Genomic DNA, 27,664 nt, shown 5'->3' with positions numbered 1-27,664 from the left:
CCTGTATCATGAAAAAACTAGTGACCAATTTAGCAGTCTTAACGTTGACATACATGTGAATATAGAATCAAATAAAGAAATACAAGATTTCAAATACGTATCGCAACTTTAAAGGTAACGGATCCATCTGATTCAGAAAGACTTGTCGAAGTTGCATTTCTGAATTAGAACATGTCTAATTCATCGGAAAAAGAAATAATTAAGGTAGATTCAGATACATGCGAAACTACTGAGGATTTGGAAAAAGAAGTATGGGGGAAGAAAATTGAGGGATTTTTATCGTTGTTAGGCTATATTGTTGGATTAGGAAACCTATGGAGATTTCCTTATTTATGCATGAAAAATGGCGGAGGTGAGTATTTTATATTATAATTATTCAAAGTGTGTGTCGATAAAATTTGAATATTGGAATAGTAAAAATGTTAGTACTTATTGTAATTCAACCACGCGTTTTAGTCAAAGATTTCTTTTTCATTATTAAAACACATAACTCGTTTTACTAATGACAACATCAATTGCGAATGACATAGTTTGAGTATACATGCCATTAATAATAAGACATTCTTTCATATTTAAATGATTTATAAAATTTACCGTGATTTTTCAAACAATAATCGTTATCGTATTTTGTGGATAAAATTATCGTGATCTGTCATAATCAGTCGATATTTCATCACATAAAAGTAAGTGTACATTTTATCGTCATGCACCAAAAATTACTGGCAAGAATTTCTACCGTTATTTATCAAGAGAAGTACCCCCCCCCCCCCCCCCTCCCCCCCCCCCCCAATTACAACCCTTTAATGTATCAAATCTAAATATCCATATTCTTCATCATAAATGTCGATATCTATCTAACCTTGTGTAAAAGTTTTCAAATCGTGAGCATTACAAAAAAGGATTATTCTGATTTTTTTCCAGAAAAAAATGATGTGGTATATGTTCATGCGTTGTTTACAAAATTTAGAAGTTTTGAAATACTAAGGCTTTTCTACCTCAGCCATAGATTACCTTAGCAGTATTTGGCAAAACTTTTAGGAATTTTGGTCCTCAATGCTCTTCAACTTCGTACTTTATTTGGCCTTTAAACTTTTTTTGGATTCGCGAGCGTCACCGATGAGTCTTTTGTAGACGAAACGCGCGTCTGGCGTAAATACAAAATTTAGTCCTTGTTTCTACGATGAGTTTAATTATACACTTCAAGTGATAGTAACCAAGATTATAAAACAATGTTTACTGCTGTCTCGTCTCAATGCTGTACCCCAATTTTCGACATTGTCGCCGATTATATCTGATTGTTTGTTTTCACACTTTGTTGCCAATATAATGTAATTTTGAACAACTCTGATGCTAGTGAGGGATCTAGCAATATTACTTCTTTAATCCACTATATCCTAAATAAGGAAATGCCTGTAGCAGTTCTGGAATATGACTTGTTTTCCATTTGTTTGAAGTAATTGAACTTTTGATTTTGCCATTTGATAAGGGATTTTTTGTTTGAATTTTTCTTGGAGTTCGTCTTATACATAGGAAATAAAGTGGTTGCTAATGTGAAGTACAGTATCATAAAGGACTCTACGAAGAAAATATACAAAGAGATCAAACAAATTTGGTGGGACACAACTTGTGACCAGTAGAGAAAACACTGTGAAATGTACTAACACTAATAAACGAATTACCATCCACACTGATCTGTGTTCGCGCTTACCTACAAATAAAAACAAACATATCTGTATAACATGTATAAAGTACTTAAGATTATAAATCCTGAGATATTTGTTTTATGCGATTGTATTTAGAATGCATAAATTCGGTTATCGATTAAATGAAATAAATTAATTAAAAACACATAAACCAAACCTCAACATGAGTTATACTTTTATCACAAGAAAAGGCACCCTCATAATTAATAGTATTTTTATTGCCATACATAAAAAATAGATTATAAAATATTAAGTGTAACGAATGGACTCTCGACACACTTTATTATTATGCTTGAAATAATCGAAGTGTCACTTCATATATTATTGCAACAATTTAATTTTCTTACACATTATAATTATTGTTAAAACGATATCACATCCGATTTTAATAAGTTTCAAAAATAGATGCCCTTCTTCATTCAATAGTTAATTACAATATGCTATTTCACACATCGGCGTTATGAACCAAGTGAGAGTTATGTAACCTTTAGTCTAGTCAATTTAGTGAACAACCTGCAACTAATTGCAACACAAGGTTTTTCTCTGAAAAACAAGTCTGTTACTATGTATGAACAACATACTAAAACTATACAAAAATATATTTTGCGGAAAGTTGTTTAATTCACGAAAATATATTTTAGTAAAAATAAGGTAATATGTCTTTAATTTTAGAATACTTCAAGCAATCGAAAAGTAAACGCATATTTGACCTTTTAGCGATTGTAGAGCGCATTATGTTCTCCTTCCTTTAAGTGTATCCGTCTCGTATCAAATTTTGTTTAAGAGGTAGTTTACGATAAAACTAAGCTAGGCCACATCAACTAACAACAAATGCATTTATTGTGAAGTGAACTTTTGAAAATATTTGTCAATTAGTAGAGGTTTTTGCAAAATATACAGTCCATTGAACTTCTAAATGTGGTATTTTGTTAAAAAAAAAATACTGAACATCGGTATGTGGTATTTTCGAACGAGACCACTGACGATTCAATATCTATGTTCAATAATTGATGTTCAGTGGTCTCGTTTTGAATATGTGGTATTTCGAACGGTACATGTTGTCCTATAGACAGATATCTTTTTTTTTGCATATTTCTGTATTCGATAAGTTATTATACAAGTATTCTATTCTTAAATACTTCATGTTTTTTTAATTGTCGCACTAGGGAAATTTCATATTGTCTGTTACAATACAAATTAATACTATATACTAAATAAAGGAAAAAGAAATATCACAAAAATACTTGACTCCGAGTAAAAACATTCAACCTGGAAAATCTTTTATCAAATGACAAAGTCCAAAGCTCCAACAGTTCAAATGAATGGAAAATAACTGTCATATTCCTGACTTGAATTAATTATAATTGTTTATATAAGTCGTTTGGTATATGACTACCTCATGATAAGATCAAATTATGAATGCTAATGCACAATACAAAATAAGGAGATGTGGAATGATTAGCAATGAATCAGCTATTTTAAATAAACCAAAATAATTGAAATGTATAACTTTAGGGCACCGTACGGTTTTCTTCAATGACAAAATTCAACAGTATTATACCGCTGTTCTGTAGTCATAAATCTCAAAGGTAGTTTGAGATAATAGTCATCAAAGGTACCAGCAATATATTTTTTTACGCCAGACGCGCGTTTCCTCTACATAAGACTAATCAGCGACGCTCAGATCAAAATAGTTATAAAGCCAAACAAGTACAAAGTTAAATAGTATTGAGTACCCAAAATTCGTAAAAAAGTTGTGTCAAATACGGCTAAGGTAATCTATTCCTGGGATAAGAAAAAAACTAGTTTTATCGAAAAATTTAAAACTAAGGATTTAAAAAAAAAACTTTTTACTACCTGTGGCAGAACCCAACAGGTAGTCAAATATAAGACGCATTTAATTTAGAGACAGATAATATGGAATGGGTCAAATTTGGCGCTCAGTGTTCTGAGAGTTACATCATAGACGATGTGACGTCAATGTGGTTTAAGTCAGTAGTCTCATTCACTGACAAAATACCCTAAAATCATGGTGAACCGGAAGGCTGCGTATTGAATATTGGATCATAGACTATTGACAATGTGGCAGCCAAGTGATGTCTTTACTAAGATCATTGCAAATGATCAACATAGTTAATCTACAGAAATCGTTATTTCACAAGGAACAACCATGGAACTAAGGAAAACGCGCGTAAGGTTCCCGGGTGTAATTGATAGCAACGTCCGGGTATATGTGTTAGCAACAACAAAGGGCTATCAGTTTCATAACGACGTGGGTTAACAAATTAAAATCCTTGAAATATACTAAGCCGGGGAAAAATATTTTTATTAGTTGTTGTTGACATTGAACTAGCTCGCAGTAGCTGTGCATACTCTCCGATTTGTAATTTGCATCCGTTCTGGGACAGTGTTATGACAGTACAACATAAGAACGAACTATAATTTTTTAGTTGAAAAAGGCTTAACTCATCAGATGGACAGAAATACAAGTGAAAATGGTGGGGAACTTGTATATCCCAACAACAAAAAGATAATAGGAATAGCTCTGAGAGTACTCGCAGTTGAATGGCAGCTAGTTCAAAGCCACTAACAACTAATGAAAAAGTCATGTATCTAAGACTAAATTGTCAATCCGTACACATCCAACATCCAATGGATTTAGTATAGAGACGCCATTAACAGTCAGAGAAAAAAACATGACCTTGCGCAATGCCAAGACAGATTTTAGATCCATGAATGTTTATATGTATATAACATACTGGTAATATTTAGTTTACTTTTAATTTACTGATAACACAATCAATATTTATTCCAATAAAAACAATATTCAATGATCTTATTATTCTGTTGAATTGGTAACCTTTTGAAATAAATTTATGTAAAGGAGCGATAAGTTTACAAGGATCATTTCTAAATTTCCGGGCATGGTTAACAACATTTCCGTAAAAATGAGGATGTACAACCAAACTCCAAACAAAATCTTTATATCTATGGAAAATATTAGTACAGATTTTAAGTAATTTATGGTAATGGTATCGCTGGTTTAATTATTTACCAGTAATGCATAGATTACAATCGTTAAAATCAAAAACGTCACGTTAGACACGGTTCACAAATAAACGATTCAGTTATGTACGTTTTGTTTAATTAATGATCGTTAAAAAAAATTGAGGCCTCAAACATTACGTTAACCCCTGTCGCATTTTCTTGTATAAGTTGCAAATCAGTTTATTTTTCTCTTTAATTAACACACTTCTTTTCTTGACACGGGACACGTGATGGTTTGACATATTGTATGTAGGCCTGTTATATCGACGAAGACTTTGCTGACATTTAAATGTCTTTTGATCATGTTATCTGTTTGACTAAACCCTTTACCTGCTTTTATTCTTATAAAATTATCCATACATAATGCAAAAGTAGTCAAATGCACGAAGGGTGGCGATGTTTGATGAAGATAAACATTATTTTCTTTTCAAATTAGTGTATGATTTTCAATAGAAAAAATATGGACAATATTACCAGTTAGAACCAACAATGTCATAAGCCGAGGAAAAGGTAAACAGACAGGCTGGTATCTCTTAAATGTCAAAAATAGAAATTTTCCAATTCTTATAATAAACGCGTAAATTTATTTAAAATGTCCTGTCCCGAGCTTGGGGTAAATTGCATGAATCCAAATATAGCAAAACAAAATATGATTTATATGTTTTATGTTGTTTACATGTTATTAATATTAATTATAGGATTTCACGAAAATGACCACAGCAATTAATAACAAATACACATACGATAGTTGTACTTCTATATGATGTAGATTTTGTTATATGTACAATTATATGTATACATAATGATATACACAATGTATATGCATTCTGAAAAATAAAATATGTCAAGCGTAATAATGTTCCATAAGATAGACCATTTCTGAAATGGAACAATATGAGAGCATAAGGTTTTAATCAAATGTACAAGTGTTATCATGAAACTATATGATCAAAATGACGATACTTGATTAAACTCCGTTCGAAGGTGGTCATGCAAAATCATTCTCTGTATTCCTAAAATAGAATATTAACGCAATAAAATGTCAATATTGGCGCATATGGAGAAAACAGATACTACTGTTTTAGTTAACCAATATACAAAATGTTTTTCTTAGATTAATGAAACTAGTGATGGGATAGATATGATTTATTATTTCTGGTAAGCAAAAAAGTGTTTAAAATTCACCATACGAAATATATTTTACCGTTGTGACCTATTCGGGCTGTAGATATTTCTACTGATTAAAGATGCTCATGTCGTGTGATGCTTCTGTAGCAGAAGACGCATTGGTAATGCACTTTGTCTATAAAGGCAACAGTAGTTTTTTGCTGTTCAAAATTCATAAGTCGATAGAGAAAAAAACAAATCCGGGTTACAAACTAAAACTGAGGGAAACTTATCAAATATAAGATAACTTCGACACAACAGAGATACAACACAGAACCGTAAAACACACAGAAACGAACTATAATGTAACACTGGCCATTTTCATGACTTGGTACAGGGCAATTTATGAAAACATGGTTGGTTGAACCTGGTTTTGTGGCATGCCAAGCCTCCCGCTTAAATGGCAGTGTTTATTATAACATTAAAATGACAACGTTACACTACAGGGTTACAATAAATAAACAAATAAAAGGGAGAAAATATAGGACAGAGAAACAAACGAATAAAAGCCATCCAAAGGTTACAGGTTAAAAATATTTTTATACACTAGACGCGCTACGTCCACACAAATGTAAAAGATGTAAAAAGTTTGAATACCATAACAACTACCAACGTGAAGATCGACGAGGACCAACAGTTCCAAAAAGTTGTGAGGCTAGGGTTATCCGTCTGGGACAAAAACATCATTATTATCAAGAAAATACATAGTTTTGCAAACAGTATATTTTGTAAAATAACTATATAATAGATGAACATGATTAAACTGAAGTGGTGACTAGCTATAGAATAAAAAACGAATACATTACAAAATCACAGCCATAGTCAATGCATCGTCCAAAGTGACGTCACATATAAATTTCTAAAACGTGTTCCGAAAATTAAGAGAATTTGGATGAAATTCAAGATTAGATTTGTATGACTCATCAAACTTATATATATGCGTTCACTGTGTTCCTATGCTAGCGTACTTGGGTTTTGTTATGTGTAATACCACGAAACATAGAACATCACATCCAATGCATACGAAAAAGAGTCGAAAAAACATTCCCTTGAATTTGACAGTTGTAGAAAATAAATCCTTAATCTTTTGTTTTCTATTTTGTGTCGTGTGTAAAAGTATTTGTCTGTTTGTATTTTTTCTCAAGCCATGGCGTTGTCAGTTTATTTTCAATCTATGAGTTTGACTGTCCCTTTGGTATCTCTTGCAAATATTTCATTGCAGAAAAACATGTCTGTGTCGCATACATATATCTTGAGTGTTTCAAAGCACCAGGATCTTCATATTTGGTGAGTGTATAGAATATTTTTGAAACTTGATGTTATTTGTTCTAAAGCTTGAACACAGGAAAAAGGGATGAAAATTTGATTGGTATATACCTTCCAGTGATAGTTTATTTCGTATATGCACTGAAATATAATGTGAAATTTTGTCTATAGTACTGGACATTATAAAACTATAATCATGCCTAGTATTTCTTTATTTGAAACAAAGATAATTTTGCACATTTTATTTTTGATTTTAAAGTGCACAATTTAACAAAGACTATTAGGGAAATGGTGGTATTACACGTATTAAGGAGGCTACAAATGCACCTTTGACCTTCTGTGTATTATCTTTTTAGGTGAAATGTTACAAAAATGAAATATTCTGAGTGGATTGAGTCTAAAAAAACTCATTTATGAGAAATAGAACCATGACTATTAGAAGACAGAATGAGCGAATAACACTTTGCTTTGCTTCATTTCTTTTTTTAAACTTCTATAACATATTGTCCGATCTGTTGCAAGCGTAAAAAGTAAAATCATAAAAATACTGAACTCAGAGGAAAATCAATTTGGGAAGTCCATAATCACATAGCTAAATCAAATAACAAAACACATCAAAAACGAGTGGACAAGAACTGTCATATTCCTGACTTGGTACAGGCATTTTCAAATGTAGAACATGGTGGATTAAACTATGTTTTATAGAGCTAACCCTCTCACTTTGATGACAGTCTCATCAAATTCCGTTATATTAACAATGATGGGTTAACTGAACACAATAAATAAAATAGTCAAAATATGGGTACAGCAGTCATCATCGTGTTACAATTTTAAAAGTTAACAATTTAACAGAACACATTCGCGTGTCTGACGTCAGAAAATTCTATACGTCACATATGTTTGTCGTTCAATGTACATACAAACAATTTGAAAATTTCACACAAAGTAAACAATCTAACAACGGGATACGGATTTCTGTAACATTTAAACAAACTTTAAACATTTTGGAGATATTTACTTCCGGTTTTCTAGATACATACGTATCAAGTTATGTGGAAAAGTAGGAGATGAGTCCACAAATCATGCGCCTGTCTTCTTTGTGTTAGAGAACTTTTAGATTATGCGATTAAAGTTTTTCAAACATTTGAAAAAAAATAATCAAATTCTTTATTAACTTTGAGCCTTACAGCTCATCAGTGTATATATATGGCATATTACAAACAATAAATCAAACTCAAATGAATACTACATATTTAATTTGATCAATTATACCTTGACAAACACCACTATTAAACTAAAACTCCAAAACGTACTCTTCTTGGCGCTATTTGTCTATGTTTATATTTCTTTTTTTTTGTTTTCAAATGTTATTTGCATACCTCTAAGATTTTCAAATGCTTTTACCTTTTGAACCTATTGTTCCTATACAACAATTGACTATTTCAGTAAAATTTCCTTCTGACCTAGATTTACTCTCATCAGGTTTGCTACAAACAAGATTTAACATCTGATTTGCTCTACACATTGTTTTACCCTCATCATGTTTGTCCTAGACCTAGTTGGTTTTTTTCGTCAAGTTTGCCTCAGACCTAGATTCTTCCACATCACGTTTGTTTTAGAACAAGTGGTCATCCTCCCCCTTTCTGAAGGTTTGCGCCAGACCTAAATCAAAATTCTTAATACCACTTTCTAAGATAGTCAGTAAGATAAATTCGTTACACAGTAATCGCTCTCACCCCATATGGAATTTACTGACCCCCATTTATATTGTGTAAGTTCACAAACACACTATGTTACTCATAATATTCATTTGCATAGAGCAATCGGTAAAACTACTTTTTTCTGTCATTAAGTAATTAATTCTTTTCTTCAAGAAGTAAAATATTATACGAACATTTTAAAAATTGTTATAATAATGGAAAGAAATAATTTGCTTTGGGTCGATGATACTAACATTGTTCCAATCGCTCTAAAACATTTAAGTTTTAAATAAACTTTTTGAGTAAACTGTTCGACTCTTTTGTAGGAGCTTTTTTGATACCGTTTGTTGTATGCATCATATTTGTTGCCTTTCCAATATTTTTCCTGGAACTTTCTCTGGGACAGTTTACAGGCAGAAGTACCATTCACTGTTGGGAGGCATGCCCACTGTTTAAAGGTATAGTAACACGTTAAAAGTATAAACGTTTCTTTATATTGTGCTTCGAAGTTTGCGAATGCTATATCTATACATGCAATATAATGCAGTTGTAGCCATGCAAAGAACTGATATACTGGGGAAACAAACTCAAATGCTTTAGAGAGCATGTTGCAATATATCTGTTTTCTACTTTACCTAAACGACAAACGAAAAACAACGCACAATTCAGTTCAGAAGATGATTTTACAGTAATAACGAATTAACTCGAAACAAAACACTTCTGAAATAAATATATAGAACAATTGTACAAAATCCATATGGTGACACGACACAAAGATAATATTATATATGTCATTCATCAATGAATAGTTATCACTTTTTTATATAAAATATACCCGGGTATCATCCCTGTGTGATGTATTTATAAAGTTAAAATGATTAAGGATGAGATGTTCAAATATGTTCAAAGAATACACAAAAGAATAATGTTTTATAATACAAATGAAAAAACAAGTTTCTGATTTTTTAAATTACATTGAAAAACAGAATTTTCAATATGTAGATAAAGGAAGATGTGGTGTGAGTGCCAATGAGACAACTCTCCATCCAAGTAACAATTTAAAAAGTAAACCATTATAGGTTAAAGTACGGCCTTCAACACGTAGCCTTGGCTCACACCGAACAACAAGCTATAAAGGGCCCCAAAATTACTAGTGTAAAACCATTCAAACGGGAAAACCAACGGTCTAATCTATATAAACAAAACGAGAAACGAGAAACACGTATATATTACATAAACAAACGACAACTACTGTACATCAGATTCCTGACTTAGGACAGGTGCAAACAAAAACATGTGTTTGTTTTCAATGTGTAATATTTCAAATTCTTTGTTTATATTCATTTACAGGGGTTGGATTTGGAATGGTGTTGGTCAATGGAATGTGTTGTGTTTATTACATCATGGTTGTCACGTGGTCAATTTACTTTATTGGGAATTCATTTCTATCACCTTTACCGTGGTCAAGTTGTTCTAATTGGTGGAATACAGAGAAATGCCTTTCAGATGCAGATAGTCTTCGAAACAATGTAACAACTTTAAGATCGTTAAGCTCTTATGTATTGAATGGCCAGACTAATGTTACACAATACTTAGTGAATACATCCACGGAATTACAAACTAAAGATGAAGTACATCAATTATTGAATTTGAATACAACAATGAGCAGTGAGGAAGAATTCTGGCAGTAAGTGAAATCTATTCAATAGGATTATTGCTGTCAAAACATGTAATACAAATCGTTTTCGTTATATTTTAATTAACATTAGCTCAAGTTGTATAAATTTTCAAAACTGTTTTGAAGAATTAACAAATTTGTGAAAATTATACATTGAACTTTTACGCATTTTTCAGAAACGTCAATGTGTGTCAATAAAACTACTGATGAAAGTAAACACAATAAAACCAAGTTTCGTTCTTTCTACGCATGTATCACACTGCTAAGTCGCTCTGTATTTCTCGTATCACGGCTTTGAGACGACAGTAAGAATTATCAGCGGCTGCACGATGTCTGAGGAGAAGTTATCAACGTCGACATAATGTGTGAGGAGACGTTATCAAGCCTCCTTTCGTCAAGCGTAGAACTGTCTTAGTGAGGTGAAAAAGACCAGTTATGATACGATAAACAGATAATCTGGTTTTCTTCCTATAGACATCGTCAAGTATAAGCTGACCCGCTCAAAACAATGTAAAGCTTCTGCTAGTTTTCTGCACTCAATCACCAAAACTCAAAAGGGTCCACATTGTACTTGCGGCTGATAACTTACGATATCAATGTGTACAAAATCCAAAACATATACTTATACTGCACTATATTCGTAATTCAACAATTGTCTCTTTATTGATGCTCGAATCAAACATAAATTTGACAGTTTATTCAAAACCGAAACGTTGACAAATGGTTGAATGGCCGAAAAACGAAGATTTTCACTCGTGAAGCCAAACCCTGGACAAAAACAGAGATTTAAATGTCCCGTATACTGATGCAACTACCGAAGTATTGTCTATTTTGATGATGACTAAATCATGAACTACTAGATTACCAGTAGAAATAATTATTAAATACATAAATAGGCAAGATAACAAAATAACCGTCTTTATGTTGATAGTGATCATCGATATGGTTACTGAGATTTCAATAACGCTGACATGGTTTCTACTCGTTTAAACTTGGCAATGATATATAAATTGAGCTGAAATGTCTTGAGTATCTAAACCTTTTATCCATGTTAAAGTACTTTACAAGACTGATACGTTGTTATTATTGAATTTGTTGAGAAGGTTTTATGACGTTGTGTCATAACAATGTCTAAAATATATTTGTATTTTATTATTAACCAGTAAATGTTTTATTGAAGTAATGCTCCATGACTTATCGGTATGAAAAACTTCCCTATTAGATCCAAGATATCGAAACTGCGAAGAAGAAACAAAACAACAATAAAAGTATTTCATTTGAATGCACACATGACCAGGTGTATCAAACGTTCTGAGCTTCATTTGAATGCACACATGACCAGGTGTATCAAACGTTCTGAGCTTCATTTGAATGCACACATGACCAGGTGTATCAAACGTTCTGAGCTTCATTTGAATGCACACATGACCAGGTGTATCAAACGTTCTGAGCTTCATTTGAATGCACACATGACCAGGTGTATCAAACGTTCTGAGCTTCATTTGAATGCACACATGACCAGGTGTATCAAACGTTCTGAGCTTCATGTGAATGCACACATGACCAGGTGTATCAAACGTTCTGAGCTTCATTTGAATGCACACATGACCAGGTGTATCAAACGTTCTGAGCTTCATTTGAATGCACACATGACCAGGTGTATCAAACGTTCTGAGCTTCATTTGATCTGATATGTATATGTTATATAGTTTGCTTGTTATTGTAGATACAATGTATTAAACATATCATCAGGAATCGAAGACATCGGAAGTTTGAACTTGAAAATTCTTTTTTGTTTGATTGGAGCGTGGATTATTGTTTATTGTTGTCTAATGAAAGGAGTAAAATCTGTTGGAAAGGTATACATAAATATTCTTAAGAATTGTAATGATATTATGAAATGGTTATATGCGAAAAGAATAATGTAACATTGTGTTGATAAATATTTTGGCTGAATAAATAGACTTCTACAGTTTGTCAAATGTCTATAAGTGTAATACATTGCACGTTGTTTAAAGTTTAAACCAAAACTTTTCAGTAATTTATGAAATTTGTCGTTGTGTCACATGCATTAGATATTTTCAATATAATCTACAACTATATGTGCAGTGTATGTTAGTGTGCTTTGTAACTCTCATTATCAAAGTGTACAGAGAAGTATTCCTTTCTGATAATGGTAACCATCTAAAATACTAGTTTAAACCGTATTCGGTAGCAAATATTCCGGACGCCAGGGAAAATTCAAAACGAAATATTCATAATAAAAAGGTAAAATCAAAAGGTCAAACACATCACACGAATGGAAATCAATTATCATATTCTTGACTATGTACAGGCATTCCCTTGTGTAGAAAAATGTTGATTAAACCTGGTTTAATAGCTATCTAGCTAAACTTCTCACTTGTATGACAGTGGAATCGAATTCAATTATATTGACAACAATGTGTGTACAAAACAAACATACATAATATGTGAAATTGTCAAAAATGATAAAACAGTCAACATTGTGTTATAACATTATAATCTTTATTACTACAAAACCAAATAAATATTTCAAAACACAAAAACAAAACGGCATGTATACACTTTTTCAAGGTTTCAGGTTGAATACCTTCTGAAATCAGTAGTTAAAAAAGGGAACGGTAGAATACCGCTGTTTGAAATTCATAAATCGATTGAGAAAAAACAAAATCGGATTACAAACTAAAACTGAGGGAAATCCATCATATATAAGCGGAGACCTACGACACAACAGAAACACAACACTAAAATGTATCACACACAGAAACGAACTATGATATAATATAATAAAGGCCATTTCCCTGACTTGGTACCGGACATTTAAAGAAGAAAAACGGTGTGCTCAAACCTCCCGCTTTTATGGCAATGTTTAATATAACATTAAAATGACAACATTACATGGCAGGACTAGAATACAAAAAAAAGGGGGGGGGGGAATTTAGGACAGAGAAACACACGGATAATAGCGATAAAAAGGTACCAAGTTTACAATTTAATTCGCCAGGAGAGCGTTTCGTCTACTCAAGACTTACCATTGACGCTCAGATCAAAATATTTCGAAAGCTAAAACAAGTATAAAGTTGAAAAGCATTGAGGACAAAAGGTTCCAAAAAGTTGTGCATAATACAGGTAAAGTTATTATTTAGAATAAGTCATACTTTTGCAATCAGTAATACATCAAATTGAATATACATATGTCTTCTTCCTAACGTGTATTTTGGTTTTGTCGGTAGTCGGTAGTCGTTTTTCGTCTTCCTTCTTAAGTAGATTGTATATATCTGATAGTAATTGTATTTTATTCAATATCGTCATTCTATGCTTCTGAATTCACACATTAATTATTTTAATACACCAGTGTTGCTAAATGTGTTGCAAAACCTTCACTCATAAAATAGATATGTTGCAGGCTGTGTATGTGACTGCTACATTACCATATATACTACTGCTGGTATTGCTTATAAAGGGTGTAACGTTACCTGGAGCAACGGAGGGCATTCTCTATTACATTACACCAAACTTTTCTCAAGTACTTAATTTTCAGGTAAGTTTGTTTAAAACGGTCAGCTAACAGCTCCACTCGAATATGTACTACGTGTATTATTTTTTTAAATTTTTATTTTCGCGATGCAATCGTTTTCATGATATATCCATTAATTTTTTTTTTATCTAATCCAAGATTGTCAACTTCAGGGACCAAACTTACAACTGTCCACAAAGGCGACCAGACTTTTCTGAAAACTATTTCTGTTCCAACATTTAGAAAAAAAATAATGTTAAGTAGTTCCAATTGAATGACGGTACTCGACAAAAAATGTCTCTCAAGTTCGAGTACAAAACGTCGGAAAATTTAAATCATAATAATACAAACGTTGAATAGCTGATTAAATATAATCAAAAGTCATACAAGCCAAACCCGTCAAGAAAGCAGAGATTTACAAGAGATAACTACTTTGTGACTTTTATACTATTAACATAAGGAGACATCGACACAGTGTTTCATTAGTATAAAAATTTCACGCTTCTTCTGAAAATGACACTGATGAATGTGAATTTGTAAATGGACATATATGTATAAACAAATTTGATGCTTAAATAAATTAATTTTGACTGTTATCTTAAATTTAATAATGGACAATTACAAATGCAATCTGTGTCATATCATGAAATTTAGATAAATATATGAACTGTCTATTTATTTATTATAATGATTGTGAATATTCCTTTGTAAGCCAAACAAAGAAATGTGTTAAAGAGAGACGTTCATCTATGATTTCAAAAATTCCATTTTTTTCAAATCAAAATATGTGTCCTTTATTACGCGTCTGGAGTACTAAATTATTATCATGGTACCTTTGATAACTATTATTAATGTTTTAACAACGTAAAGTTAACATTTTTTAAAGCAAAGAGCATATTGTTCAACTTATTATAGGTATGGGCTGAGGCAGCCGTTCAAGTGTTCTTTTCTACATGTGTCTCTTGGGGACCTTTGATTACCATGGCTAGTTACAACAACTTTAAAAATAATTGTCTCAGGTAAATTCTTAGAAAACTGATAAAGTATTGAAAAACGAAAAAGTTCTGATTAGAACAACAAAACACTGATTATGACACATATATAAATTTATGTTTGTCTTATTTCATTAATTTAAACGAATGACGCATCCAGGAAAGCTTCTGTCTACGTGTTAACTCCATAAAGCAACCCTCATACACAAACATTTTGAAAATTTCGGATTTATCACCAATTGTAGCTTAAGACTTCACGGGGTAATTACGAAGACTTCTTGGAAAAAGTTAGCAGTTGTTTTATTAATTGCTCACTCTGTGTGTTTGAAATCTGATAGCATCTTTTATTACTTCTATACATACAATACAGGTTTTGACTTCGTTTTCGTTTATGTATTGTTTTAGTCTTTTAATAACCGTTTTTACATAAGACTTATTTTTTTTATGTTTTTTAACAAAGAATTCCACTACTTAATCTCGGGAAACAATAGATTGAATTTTAGTAGCACAGAATGGCCGGAGATATTAAAAACAAAATATTAGAAAAATTTCAGTAAAGAAACAAACAAACAGTTTCGTATCGGTTTTTGGGTAATTTAATCGTTTCACCAGTTTTCATAACGCAAACAAAGGACACGAAACTATCTTAGTGCTGAAATTTAAAAAAAAATCTATGCCCAAAGAAGTAACTCACTTTCCGATCACTCCAATCGTATATTGTATTCCGGTTTTATCTATCTAGAACAATTATGGTATATTTACAGGGATTCCATTCTACTGGTTACATTGGGAGAGTTTACCAGTGTGATGGTAGGATTTGTGGTATTTTCTATAATAGGATACATGGCACATACTAGTGGGCTACCTGTGGATGAAGTCGTCAAATCGGGTATTTATAATTCAGGGAACAATCTTTTAATTTTCAGGAAAGTTCATAGAATAATGAACTTGCCTCTTTCTTTTTGATGATGAAAGTATTGTTTGTGAATAAGTAAATGTCCATAGTACCAATTAAGATATCGAAGTAATTGTAATGTCCAATATTGCATATCTATAATATTCTATTTTTCGTTCTCAGTCGTACGAAAAGACGAAATCATAAATGTTTTAAATAGTTATATTTAATATAGATTGATATCGGACGTCGCAAAAATTGTAATGGCGTCAGTTGCAATTTGCGAGTTTTTCGTACACATCACGTGAATATGACGTTCTAAATCATAGGTTTGTTTGTTATCCATACAAAAATATGCATGAACACTCCTTGTGAACAAGCAAAATATTATAAATAGAATTAAAATATAGGTGCCCTATCACCATAAATATTTTAGAATAATTTGACTCTGCAATTTACCAAAACTTCTGTCCTGTTTGTTTCCTTTTAAATTCATTTTGGTATACACGATACATGTTTAAGAATACAAATTTATGCATTTATAATTATTAGCATTGAATATTCTGTTCCTTTTTAATTTTTGATTCTAATAAATGTCCCACTTAATTTCATTCGCAGGTCCAGGGTTAGTATTTATTGCTTATCCGGAAGCAGTTTCAACACTCCCATTTCCAAATCTATGGGCAGTGTTGTTTTTTGTAATGGTTTTGACATTAGGACTGGACACTCAGGTAGGGACAATAGAATACGAAATAAAAAAATGTGAAACATTGATCCTGTTGATTAATTCCTTTATATACTTCTGTGACAGACGTTTGTGTTGATCCAAATGAAATATTCTGTTTTCTGGTTCTTTTTTTTTAGACGTAAACAAATGTGCATTAATGCTTAACATGTAATTTGTTTACCCTGAAATATGTATATGTATGTGCTTAAAACTCAAAGACAAACAGCACAATTACTCTAGTCAATTGTAACATACAACATGTACATGTATGTGTCTAAAAAAAAAGGATTGCGGTGAAATAATTTATGTTAAATATTACAAAATAGTCTTTGACATAAACAACATTAAAACCAAAACAAGACCTTTTAATTATATAGTCAGTTTTTTTTTTATTTTAAATTATCTCGAATTACTAATCCCTTTCCGTGTCTCCCCCACACAAGGGAATCTTTCGCAGGGAAATATAACGATTAAATTATTCAGATAAGATTTGTTTACATTATCACAATGATTTTGACCTATTACCTAATTTTGCAGTTTGGTACAGTTGAACCAGTTATTGCTATTTTTACTGGAAGTTACAGGAAAATCAGACAAAATCGAATGCAGTTTACAGCATTGGTAGTGTTTGCTGGTTTTCTACTAGGTCTACCTCTCTGTTTTCAGGTATGTACGCTTATATGCTATTCATTTTTAATTAATTAGAACTTATATTACGTTAAAATTCATTGCTTAATTATAAATCAATAAACCATTAAAATTACGTTAAGAAAATAATAATGCTCGTGATATTCATTCGCATATGATATTTTATTATGGCATCATTGTAATTTGTATATCTCAAATGTTAAGGTCAAAAGAGTTACTTGCAACAAAATTCAGATGAATATAACGGTTGTGAAATTATGTACGTTTTGATCACAATTATTTAAACTTAATTAGTTTTACAACCATAAGAAATTTGTTTTATTTCTAAGGGTGGTATATACTTCTTCCAATTATTTGATTGGTTTGCTGGAGCAGGAGTTCCATTGTTTGGATTAATAGAGTGTATAGTATTTGGCTGGATATATGGTAAGAAATTTACAGTATCATACATTATAGTATATATAATTATTGATATAAGTGTAGATTTATTATTGTTCGTTGGGTACACAATTTTGTAAATTTTAGTAGTACAGATAAACCATGAAATTAATTGTCCAACGAATAACAATTACTAATTATAGGCTTGCAAGCAGACTTTTACAAAATTATCAATTGCAATATATACAAACATGCAAGTTTCCTCAATCCAAGAAAAGAAATGAATCCACAGTAGTTATAATATCGGGGTCTTAACAACCTTTCCAATATTACTTTACGATTTTTATGCCCCACCTACGATAATAGAGGGGCATTATGTTTTCTGATCTGTGCGTCCGTCCTTCCGTCCGTTCGTTCGTTCAGGTTAAAGTTTTTGGTCAAGGTAGTTTTTGATGAAGTTGAAGTCCAATCAACTTCAAACTTAGTACACATGTTCCCTATGATATGATCTTTCTAATTTAATTGCCAAATTAGACTTTTGACCCCAATTTCACGGTCCACTGAACATAGAAAATGATAGTGCAAGTTTCAGGTTAAAGTTTTTGGTCAAGGTAGTTTTTGATGATGTTGAAGTCCAATCAACTTCAAACTTAGTTCACATGTTCCCTATGATATGATCTTTCTAATTTAATTACCAAATTAGACTTTTGACCCCAATTTCACGGTCCACTGAACATAGAAAATGATAGTGCAAGTTTCAGGTTAAAGTTTTTGGTCAAGGTAGTTTTTGATGAAGTTGAAGTCCAATCAACTTCGAACTTAGTACGCATGTTCCCTATGATATGATTTTTCTAATTTAATTGCCTAATTAGACTTTTGACCCCAATTTCACGGTCCACTGAACATAGAAAATGATAGTGCAAGTTTCAGATTAAAGTTTTTGGTCAAGGTAGTTTTTGATGAAGTTGAAGTCCAATCAACTTCAAACTTAGTACACATGTTCCCTATGATATGATCTTTCAAATTCAATTGCCAAATTAGACTTTTGACCCCAATTTGACGGTCCACTGAACATAGAAAATGATAGTGCAAGTTTCAGGTTAAAGTTTTTTGGTCAAGGTAGTTTTTGATGAAGTTGAAGTCCAATCAACTTCAAACTTAGTACACATGTTCCCTATGATATGATCTTTCTAATTTAATTGCCAAATTAGACTTTTGACCCCAATTTCACGGTCCACTGAACATAGAAAATGATAGTGCAAGTTTCAGGTTAAAGTTTTTGGTCAAGGTAGTTTTTGATGATGTTGAAGTCCAATCAACTTCAAACTTAGTTCACATGTTCCCTATGATATGATCTTTCTAATCTAATTACCAAATTAGACTTTTGACCCCAATTTCACGGTCCACTGAACATAGAAAATGATAGTGCAAGTTTCAGGTTAAAGTTTTTGGTCAAGGTAGTTTTTGATGAAGTTGAAGTCCAATCAACTTCAAACTTAGTACACATGTTCCCTATGATATGATTTTTCTAATTTAATTGCCTAATTAGACTTTTGACCCCAATTTCACGGTCCACTGAACATAGAAAATGATAGTGCAAGTTTCAGATTAAAGTTTTTGGTCAAGGTAGTTTTTGATGAAGTTGAAGTCCAATCAACTTCAAACTTAGTACACATGTTCCCTATGATATGATCTTTCTAATTTAATTGCCAAATTAGACTTTTGACCCCAATTTCACGGTCCACTGAACATAGAAAATGATAGTGCAAGTTTCAGGTTAAAGTTTTTGGTCAAGGTAGTTTTTGATGAAGTTGAAGTCCAATCAACTTCGAACTTAGTACACATGTTCCCTATGATATGATTTTTCTAATTTAATTGCCTAATTAGACTTTTGACCCCAATTTCACGGTCCACTGAACATAGAAAATGATAGTGCAAGTTTCAGATTAAAGTTTTTGGTCAAGGTAGTTTTTGATGAAGTTGAAGTCCAATCAACTTCAAACTTAGTACACATGTTCCCTATGATATGATCTTTCAAATTTAATTGCCAAATTAGACTTTTGACCCCAATTTGACGGTCCACTGAACATAGAAAATGATAGTGCAAGTTTCAGGTTAAAGTTTTTGGTCAAGGTAGTTTTTGATGAAGTTGAAGTCCAATCAACTTCAAACTTAGTACACATGTTCCCTATGATATGATCTTTCTAATCTAATTGCCAAATTAGACTTTTGACCCCAATTTACACGGTCCACTGAACATAGAAAATGATAGTGCAAGTTTCAGGTTAAAGTTTTTGGTCAAGGTAGTTTTTGATGATGTTGAAGTCCAATCAACTTCAAACTTAGTTCACATGTTCCCTATGATATGATCTTTCTAATTTAATTACCAAATTAGACTTTTGACCCCAATTTCACGGTCCACTGAACATAGAAAATGATAGTGCAAGTTTCAGGTTAAAGTTTTTGGTCAAGGTAGTTTTTGATGAAGTTGAAGTCCAATCAACTTCAAACTTAGTACACATGTTCCCTATGATATGATTTTTCTAATTTAATTGCCTAATTAGACTTTTGACCCCAATTTCACGGTCCACTGAACATAGAAAATGATAGTGCAAGTTTCAGATTAAAGTTTTTGGTCAAGGTAGTTTTTGATGAAGTTGAAGTCCAATCAACTTCAAACTTAGAAAACATGTTTCCTATGATATGATCTTTTTAATTTAATTGCCTAATTAGACTTTTGACCCCAATTCCATGGTTCACTGAACATAGAAAATGATAGTGCAAAATTCAGGTTAAAGTTTTTGGTCAAGGTAGTTTTTGATGAAGTTGAAGTCCAATCAACTTCAAACTTAGTACACATGTTCCCAATGATATGATCTTTCTAATTTAATTGCCAAATTAGACTTTTGACCCCAATTTCACGGTCCACTGAACATAGAAAATGATAGTGCAAGTTTCAGGTTAAAGTTTTTGGTCAAGGTAGTTTTTGATGATGTTGAAGTCCAATCAACTTAAAACTTAGTACACATGTTCCCTATGATATGATTTTTCTAATTTAATTGTCTAATTAGACTTTTGACCCCAATTTCACGGTCCACTGAACATAGAAAATGATAGTGCAAGTTTCAGATTAAAGTTTTTGGTCAAGGTAGTTTTTGATGAAGTTGAAGTCCAATCAACTTAAAACTTAGTACACATGTTCCCTATGATATGATTTTTCTAATTTAATTGCCTAATTAGACTTTTGACCCCAATTTCACGGTCCACTGAACATAGAAAATGATAGTGCAAGTTTCAGATTAAAGTTTTTGGTCAAGGTAGTTTTTGATGAAGTTGAAGTCCAATCAACTTCAAACTTAGAACACATGTTTCCTATGATATGATCTTTCTAATTTAATTGCCTAATTAGACTTTTGACCCCAATTCCATGGTTCACTGAACATAGAAAATGATAGTGCAAAATTCAGGTTAAAGTTTTTGGTCAAGGTAGTTTTTGCTGAAGTTGAAGTCCAATCAACTTCAAACTTAGTACACATGTTCCCTATGATATGATTTTTCTAATTTAATTGCCTAATTAGACTTTTGACCCCAATTTCACGGTCCACTGAACATAGAAAATGATAGTGCAAGTTTCAGATTAAAGTTTTTGGTCAAGGTAGTTTTTGATGAAGTTGAAGTCCAATCAACTTCAAACTTAGAAAACATGTTTCCTATGATATGATCTTTTTAATTTAATTGCCTAATTAGACTTTTGACCCCAATTCCATGGTTCACTGAACATAGAAAATGATAGTGCAAAATTCAGGTTAAAGTTTTTGGTCAAGGTAGTTTTTGATGAAGTTGAAGTCCAATCAACTTCAAACTTAGTACACATGTTCCCAATGATATGATCTTTCTAATTTAATTGCCAAATTAGACTTTTGACCCCAATTTCACGGTCCACTGAACATAGAAAATGATAGTGCAAGTTTCAGGTTAAAGTTTTTGGTCAAGGTAGTTTTTGATGATGTTGAAGTCCAATCAACTTAAAACTTAGTACACATGTTCCCTATGATATGATTTTTCTAATTTAATTGTCTAATTAGACTTTTGACCCCAATTTCACGGTCCACTGAACATAGAAAATGATAGTGCAAGTTTCAGATTAAAGTTTTTGGTCAAGGTAGTTTTTGATGAAGTTGAAGTCCAATCAACTTAAAACTTAGTACACATGTTCCCTATGATATGATTTTTCTAATTTAATTGCCTAATTAGACTTTTGACCCCAATTTCACGGTCCACTGAACATAGAAAATGATAGTGCAAGTTTCAGATTAAAGTTTTTGGTCAAGGTAGTTTTTGATGAAGTTGAAGTCCAATCAACTTCAAACTTAGAACACATGTTTCCTATGATATGATCTTTCTAATTTAATTGCCTAATTAGACTTTTGACCCCAATTCCATGGTTCACTGAACATAGAAAATGATAGTGCAAAATTCAGGTTAAAGTTTTTGGTCAAGGTAGTTTTTGCTGAAGTTGAAGTCCAATCAACTTCAAACTTAGTACACATGTTCCCTATGATATGATCTTTCTAATTTAATTGCCAAATTAGACTTTTGACCCCAATTTTACGGTCCACTGAACATAGAAAATGATAGTGCAAGTTTCAGATTAAAGTTTTTGGTCAAGGTAGTTTTTGATGAAGTTGAAGTCCAATCAACTTCAAACTTTGTACACATGTTTCCTATGATATGATTTTTCAAATTTAATTGCCAAATTAGACTTTTGACCCCAATTTCACGGTCCACTGAACATAGAAAATGATAATGCGAGTGGGGCATCCCATTCTTGTTATCAATATTTCGATACTATAAAAATGGCCAAAACAGCATTGTAAATGTAACCCTCTGAACAATTTCTTTTCAATCTCAATTGATTTTTTTTTAAATTCATTATTATTGACATTTTTTTTTCAAAATTAATATATAAGTTTCAACTGATCTGAACGCGAGCTGTTTCGCAAATATTTGTTTAAGATTTATACGAATACAATTTCTTAGTTTACAAACTAAATCATGAAATATTTTAACCAGGTACCAGCAAGTTATATAATTATATAATTGTATTTACAGGCGCTGACAATTTCTCACGTGATATAGAACAAATGATTGGAAGACCTGTTCCTGTTATCATTAGGATATTATGGTGTTTTGTCACTCCAACTGTGCTTTTTGTAAGTGTTTTTATTTGCCATAAATATAGTTCATTTGTAGTTTGATTTAAATTCAGTATAACAACTTTATATAATCTTATATATTGGTATTGTACGTTCTTAGAAAAAAAACAATAAGTATGAGTCATTCTTCAAATGAGACGTAGAGATATTGTTAACTCTTATCAGTCATAAGTTGCAAACAATCAAAAGAATGCAAAAAATCTACTCGGAGACCATGCTTACAAAAATACATTTATTGAATTGGTGCAAAAAGCTAATTTTAACAATAAGAAATTCTCACTTCTGTCCCATATAGTTCTGTTACTTATAACAACTAAGTGCGGATGAAAAGTCCGGTTTAACGATTCCATCTGTGTATTAGTAGATACCAGCATATTTAGAACTTTATTGAACTTTAAGAGAAACTGTTAAAATTACTTACAAGCAACACCAAATTCCTACCAAAAAAAACTTGTTTTTTTGAAAGATGTGACATTAGACAACCAACTATTGATTATAATCCTAATTTTGAACAGACAGATGCATATGATGCAGGCACAAATAAGTACATGTTATCTTAGCCCTCCAGATGTAGCCCAAATAATTATGACGTCTGGCAAGGCGTTCCAGAAAAGAAAAAAAAACTTGCTACGTAGAAAGGCGTCCCAGAAAAATATAGCCTTGCCAGACGTCATAATTATTTGGACTACTCCAGGTTATTATCTTCACAGTTACTGTTGGCTGTCAAAAGAAACTTTATATAAGAACATGCAAGAGACATTGGTACAGGAAAAGCAACTGCCTTTAAAAATAACCAGAGTTAGCGCATAGTCTGAATTAAGAATGTATTGCATGTGACAAGTTCACTATGAACATATCATAGAAAATTATATTTATCACCAAGAACTTATATTTTCGAAATTGTAATGAAAATTATTTTGTTTTTATTATTTCAGATATTACTTATAATAATAGTGACAACATATACATTGCCTACATATGGAAATTACTCATATCCTGCTGCAGCTAATATATTTGGAATGATTACAGCAATCATTCCTATCATTCCAATACCTATTGTAGCATTTTTAGAAATTCGGAAGGCTGAGGGATGTGGCTTTTATGAGGTAATCCAAACTTCTTAGCTGTTTAAATATAGATTATATCAATTTTCAACATTACAATATATAATTAGAAGATGGGGTATGATATTACTTCGGTATTCATATTTTTATATCTAAATATTTCTTGCAAATTAAGGATTTGGAAAACTGTAATACCTGTGTTTGCGTTAAGAATTCAATAAGCCTGTTTCTGCAAAAATGTTAATGTTAAAGTAGCTAATGTCATATTTTTTTTTCAGAAAATGCGTAATGCACTGAAACCAACCAATAAGTGGATGCCTATTGATAAAGATTTAGCCAAATACTATATAGACCGTCGTGTGATTACTGACAAAACAGTTGGAGGGAAAATCAGACGAAATATACTTGGAAGATAAAAATAGAACTATATAGATTTATTTAGAATTTGCTTATAACATTGAGAAATCTTACATACATGAATTGTTACAACGATGACGTTTTGAAATTAGTTGAATTTATTAAGAAGCGATATTTTGTAAGGAAATGTTAGATGAACTCTGTCATGTCTGTTATCTATGTAATTTTTAATAAATTTTACATTTTAGCTTTAATTTTAATAAAAATGTTATTATATGAAGTCTTAAGAGTCATTATTTGTCTTATATAATTGCGTGGCACGAAACCATCCTGCTATGCACGTATCACCCGCCATGTGAATCGACAGTCAAAATGTCAAAATCAAGAATATGACACAATCGGTAAAACTACAAACTAGACGACTATTTTGGCATCTAAAGATCTGAAACTGTCCAAACATGTACCTAGTGAGTTGAGTGAGTTTGTTACATCTTTTCGTGCATTTGTGATGGTTATCGCGAAAATATGAAGTGGCAATGTCAGTCTGTCTTCCTCGTAATTGATGGAGCAGTTATCGTATAAGGAGCATATATTATACTGTAAATGAATCTCAATGCTGCTGAGGATTGGGAAGTTGACAATTAGAAAGTTGAAATAATCCCGTTTGTCATAGATTCCAGCTCAGTTATTTATCGGGGAAAAGATCAAGATATGTCAATGAAGCAGACTCCCTATTCTTATTCCAAGATTCACTTGGAATTAACACTTTCGGGGTTTCGGTTTTTCTAAATGTGAAAATAACAATAAAATAGTAATTCAAGCAAATGGCAAATAGGTTGATCTTGACCTTTTTTTAGAAATAAATTAATAAACCATGCACAACGTATGAACAATACCAAATGGAACACAGTCTGACAAAAAAATCTGGATATTTGTGCATGTCTCACATGCTTGACAATTAGGTTGATGATCAACAACCTGCTGTCATCTTATCAATATATGAAAACAATATTAGGACCAAAAACATGATAGGAGAAAAGCCTTTAACCATCTTCTAAACATGAATAAGAAAATCCTTTACACAGTATCTTTATTTTTAAGTCCTTGTAAATTGTAGGAAAAGAGGGACGACAGATACCAAAGGGACAGTCAAACTCACACTTCTAAAACAAACGGACAACGCCATGGCTAAAAATGAAAAAGACAAACAGACAAACAAAAGTACACGTGACACAACACAGAAAACTAAAGAATAAACAACACGAACCCCACCAAAAACTAGGGGTGATCTCAGGTGCTCCGGAAGGGTAAGCAGATCCTGCTCCACATGTGGCACCCGTCGTGTTGCTTATGTGATAACAAATCCGGTAAATAGTCTAATTCGGTAGGTCGATCACATTCATGAAAGGGAAGTCATATAGGAAATTGTATATTATCATAATTATATGAACAAGGAACATAACTCTGTACAAAATCTTCAGAATGGACCAAAATTAAAACTGTTACTAGTCATGATAAAACTATAAACCAATTTTCAAATCAATATCTTCAAGCATGACTAAAAAAAGTGTTGAAAACTTGATTATTTGAGTGAATTATACGAGTCCTAGGACCATAACTCTGCACAAAATCATCATACTGGAACAAAATTTAAATTAGATCTGTTACTAGTCATGGTTTAACTATATACTAGTTTTCAAATTATTATCTTCTAAAAATAACCAACAAAAAAAGTGTGGAAAACTGATTATCTTAGTAAATTTTCATTCAAAGAACCCTAACTCTTTACAAAATCATCAGACTGGAACAAAAATCGAACTTGATATGTAATTTGTCATAAAACTATATACCAATTTTCAAATCACTATCTTCAAAGTTCTAAAAGTACAGAAATCTGATTATGAGACTGAATGTTCTAAGTACAAGGACCATAACTGCACAATATCATCAGACTGTAACAATATTTAAACTTGAACTGTAAATTATCATGAATGCAACATTTTTGTTATGCAATCATTACATTACATTATCAATTATTATGTAGTTAATGACAAAATCTTGGTCAGTTCACTTGAATGAAAGATATTTTAGCATTACCTTAATCAACACAGCAGAAGCTACAATTTCAAAAGGCTGTCTCAAATCATTGCTATCATATTCCATTCTCTCATTAATCTGTAATTAGTGTAAACATACTTACCACATAAAAGTAGAGATTGTTTAATTAGGTTTAAAATTTGATCTATACATTCTATCCAAAATCTGAAACACCCTATTGTAGATAATGGCTTTAGGAACAACATATTATAAAATCAACCCTCTTGTGGTATCCATGAAGAAGCGAACTCCAATTGAAATTGGAAATTTTTGTAAAATTTTGTAGACAGTTAAAATTATAATTGATTACAAAATTGTTGTATAATACTAACATTGTATGAATTTGAAAGAGTAATTTGTTAGCTATCCATAAATACCCCTTTTTAAATCTTCAAGCATTATAAAGAAACTTGCAGCATTTTAAAACTGGGGAATTGAAGGTATACAATCTTTGTATTGTGTTATTTTTCTCTCCTATATACCTTCATATATCACAAGTGTGATATATTAAGGTATATAGGAGAGAAAACAAATTTTGAAAAATGTCAGCTGCTCATGAAATTTCTTTATATGCCAATTTCTTAGTTGTCAACCCCACTAAAACTTATGTTGTAACATGTGTAATGTTATGTTGTAAATCTAAATTGATTTTTCTACACAATGGTGTAAAACACTTCTACTTTGGTTGTCTGAATCATCCCAAGCAATCCTACCCAAGAATGTGACCCTGAGTGAGTATGTCAATCGTAATTATTTCGGCTGCACTATGTATAAATTTCCTGACATGGACAAATAAATGTAATTACTGTGGATTCATTTATTTTTGTGGGTACCAATTTTCGTGGATTAAAGAAAACTTACATGTTCGTGGATATTTGATTTCGTGGTTTTGCAGTAGTCTCCATACAAGCTTAAAGAAAATTTGTCATTCGTTGTACATTTAATTTCGTGGTTTACCTTGACCTACGAAATCCACGAAAATTGGTATCCAACGAATATTAGTGAATCCACAGTATAAGGTGTACTTAACTGCACTATTTGCTTTGACAAACATAGCTATCAAGACAGTGAAATAGGATCTGAATTGCATTTCTTGCAATTAATCTGTACTCCCTTTAAAAATATCATATGTAGATCATGTGCAATACCACTACTACTATTTACTCTGTTACAGACTTGCATTGTAAAAA

At 31.7% G+C, this 27,664-nt stretch overlaps 1 protein-coding gene across 1 annotated transcript; it reads left to right on the top strand.

The window, feature by feature from the left end:
• On the top strand, window positions 1-24,461 carry LOC134686327 (sodium- and chloride-dependent glycine transporter 1-like). Its single transcript, XM_063545999.1, has 13 exons — window positions 1-352; window positions 9,211-9,342; window positions 10,235-10,571; window positions 12,289-12,421; window positions 13,990-14,124; window positions 15,016-15,119; window positions 15,857-15,981; window positions 16,606-16,718; window positions 17,252-17,380; window positions 17,692-17,788; window positions 22,853-22,953; window positions 23,892-24,062; window positions 24,299-24,461. Exons 1-13 carry the CDS (start codon window positions 172-174, stop codon window positions 24,434-24,436), a joined length of 1,896 nt encoding a protein of 631 aa, XP_063402069.1. The 5' UTR covers window positions 1-171; the 3' UTR covers window positions 24,437-24,461.
• The last annotated feature ends 3,203 nt before the right edge of the window (window positions 24,462-27,664 follow it).

Source organism: Mytilus trossulus, chromosome 10 (genome assembly GCF_036588685.1).
Source record: "Mytilus trossulus isolate FHL-02 chromosome 10, PNRI_Mtr1.1.1.hap1, whole genome shotgun sequence".
Classification (NCBI taxonomy): Eukaryota; Metazoa; Mollusca; class Bivalvia; order Mytilida; family Mytilidae; genus Mytilus; species Mytilus trossulus.
Note: the sequence above shows the minus strand (reverse complement) of the source record. Positions and strands in the feature narration are given on the sequence as shown.

Coding starts and splice junctions, on each gene's coding strand:
- LOC134686327 (XM_063545999.1), top strand. CDS start 172: ATGTCTAATTCATCGGAAAAAGAAATAATTAAGGTAGATTCAGATACA. Junction 14,125..15,015: donor CTCAAGTACTTAATTTTCAG/GTAAGTTTGTTT, acceptor AACTTATTATAG/GTATGGGCTGAGGCAGCCGT. Junction 17,789..22,852: donor AGTATTTGGCTGGATATATG/GTAAGAAATTTA, acceptor TTGTATTTACAG/GCGCTGACAATTTCTCACGT.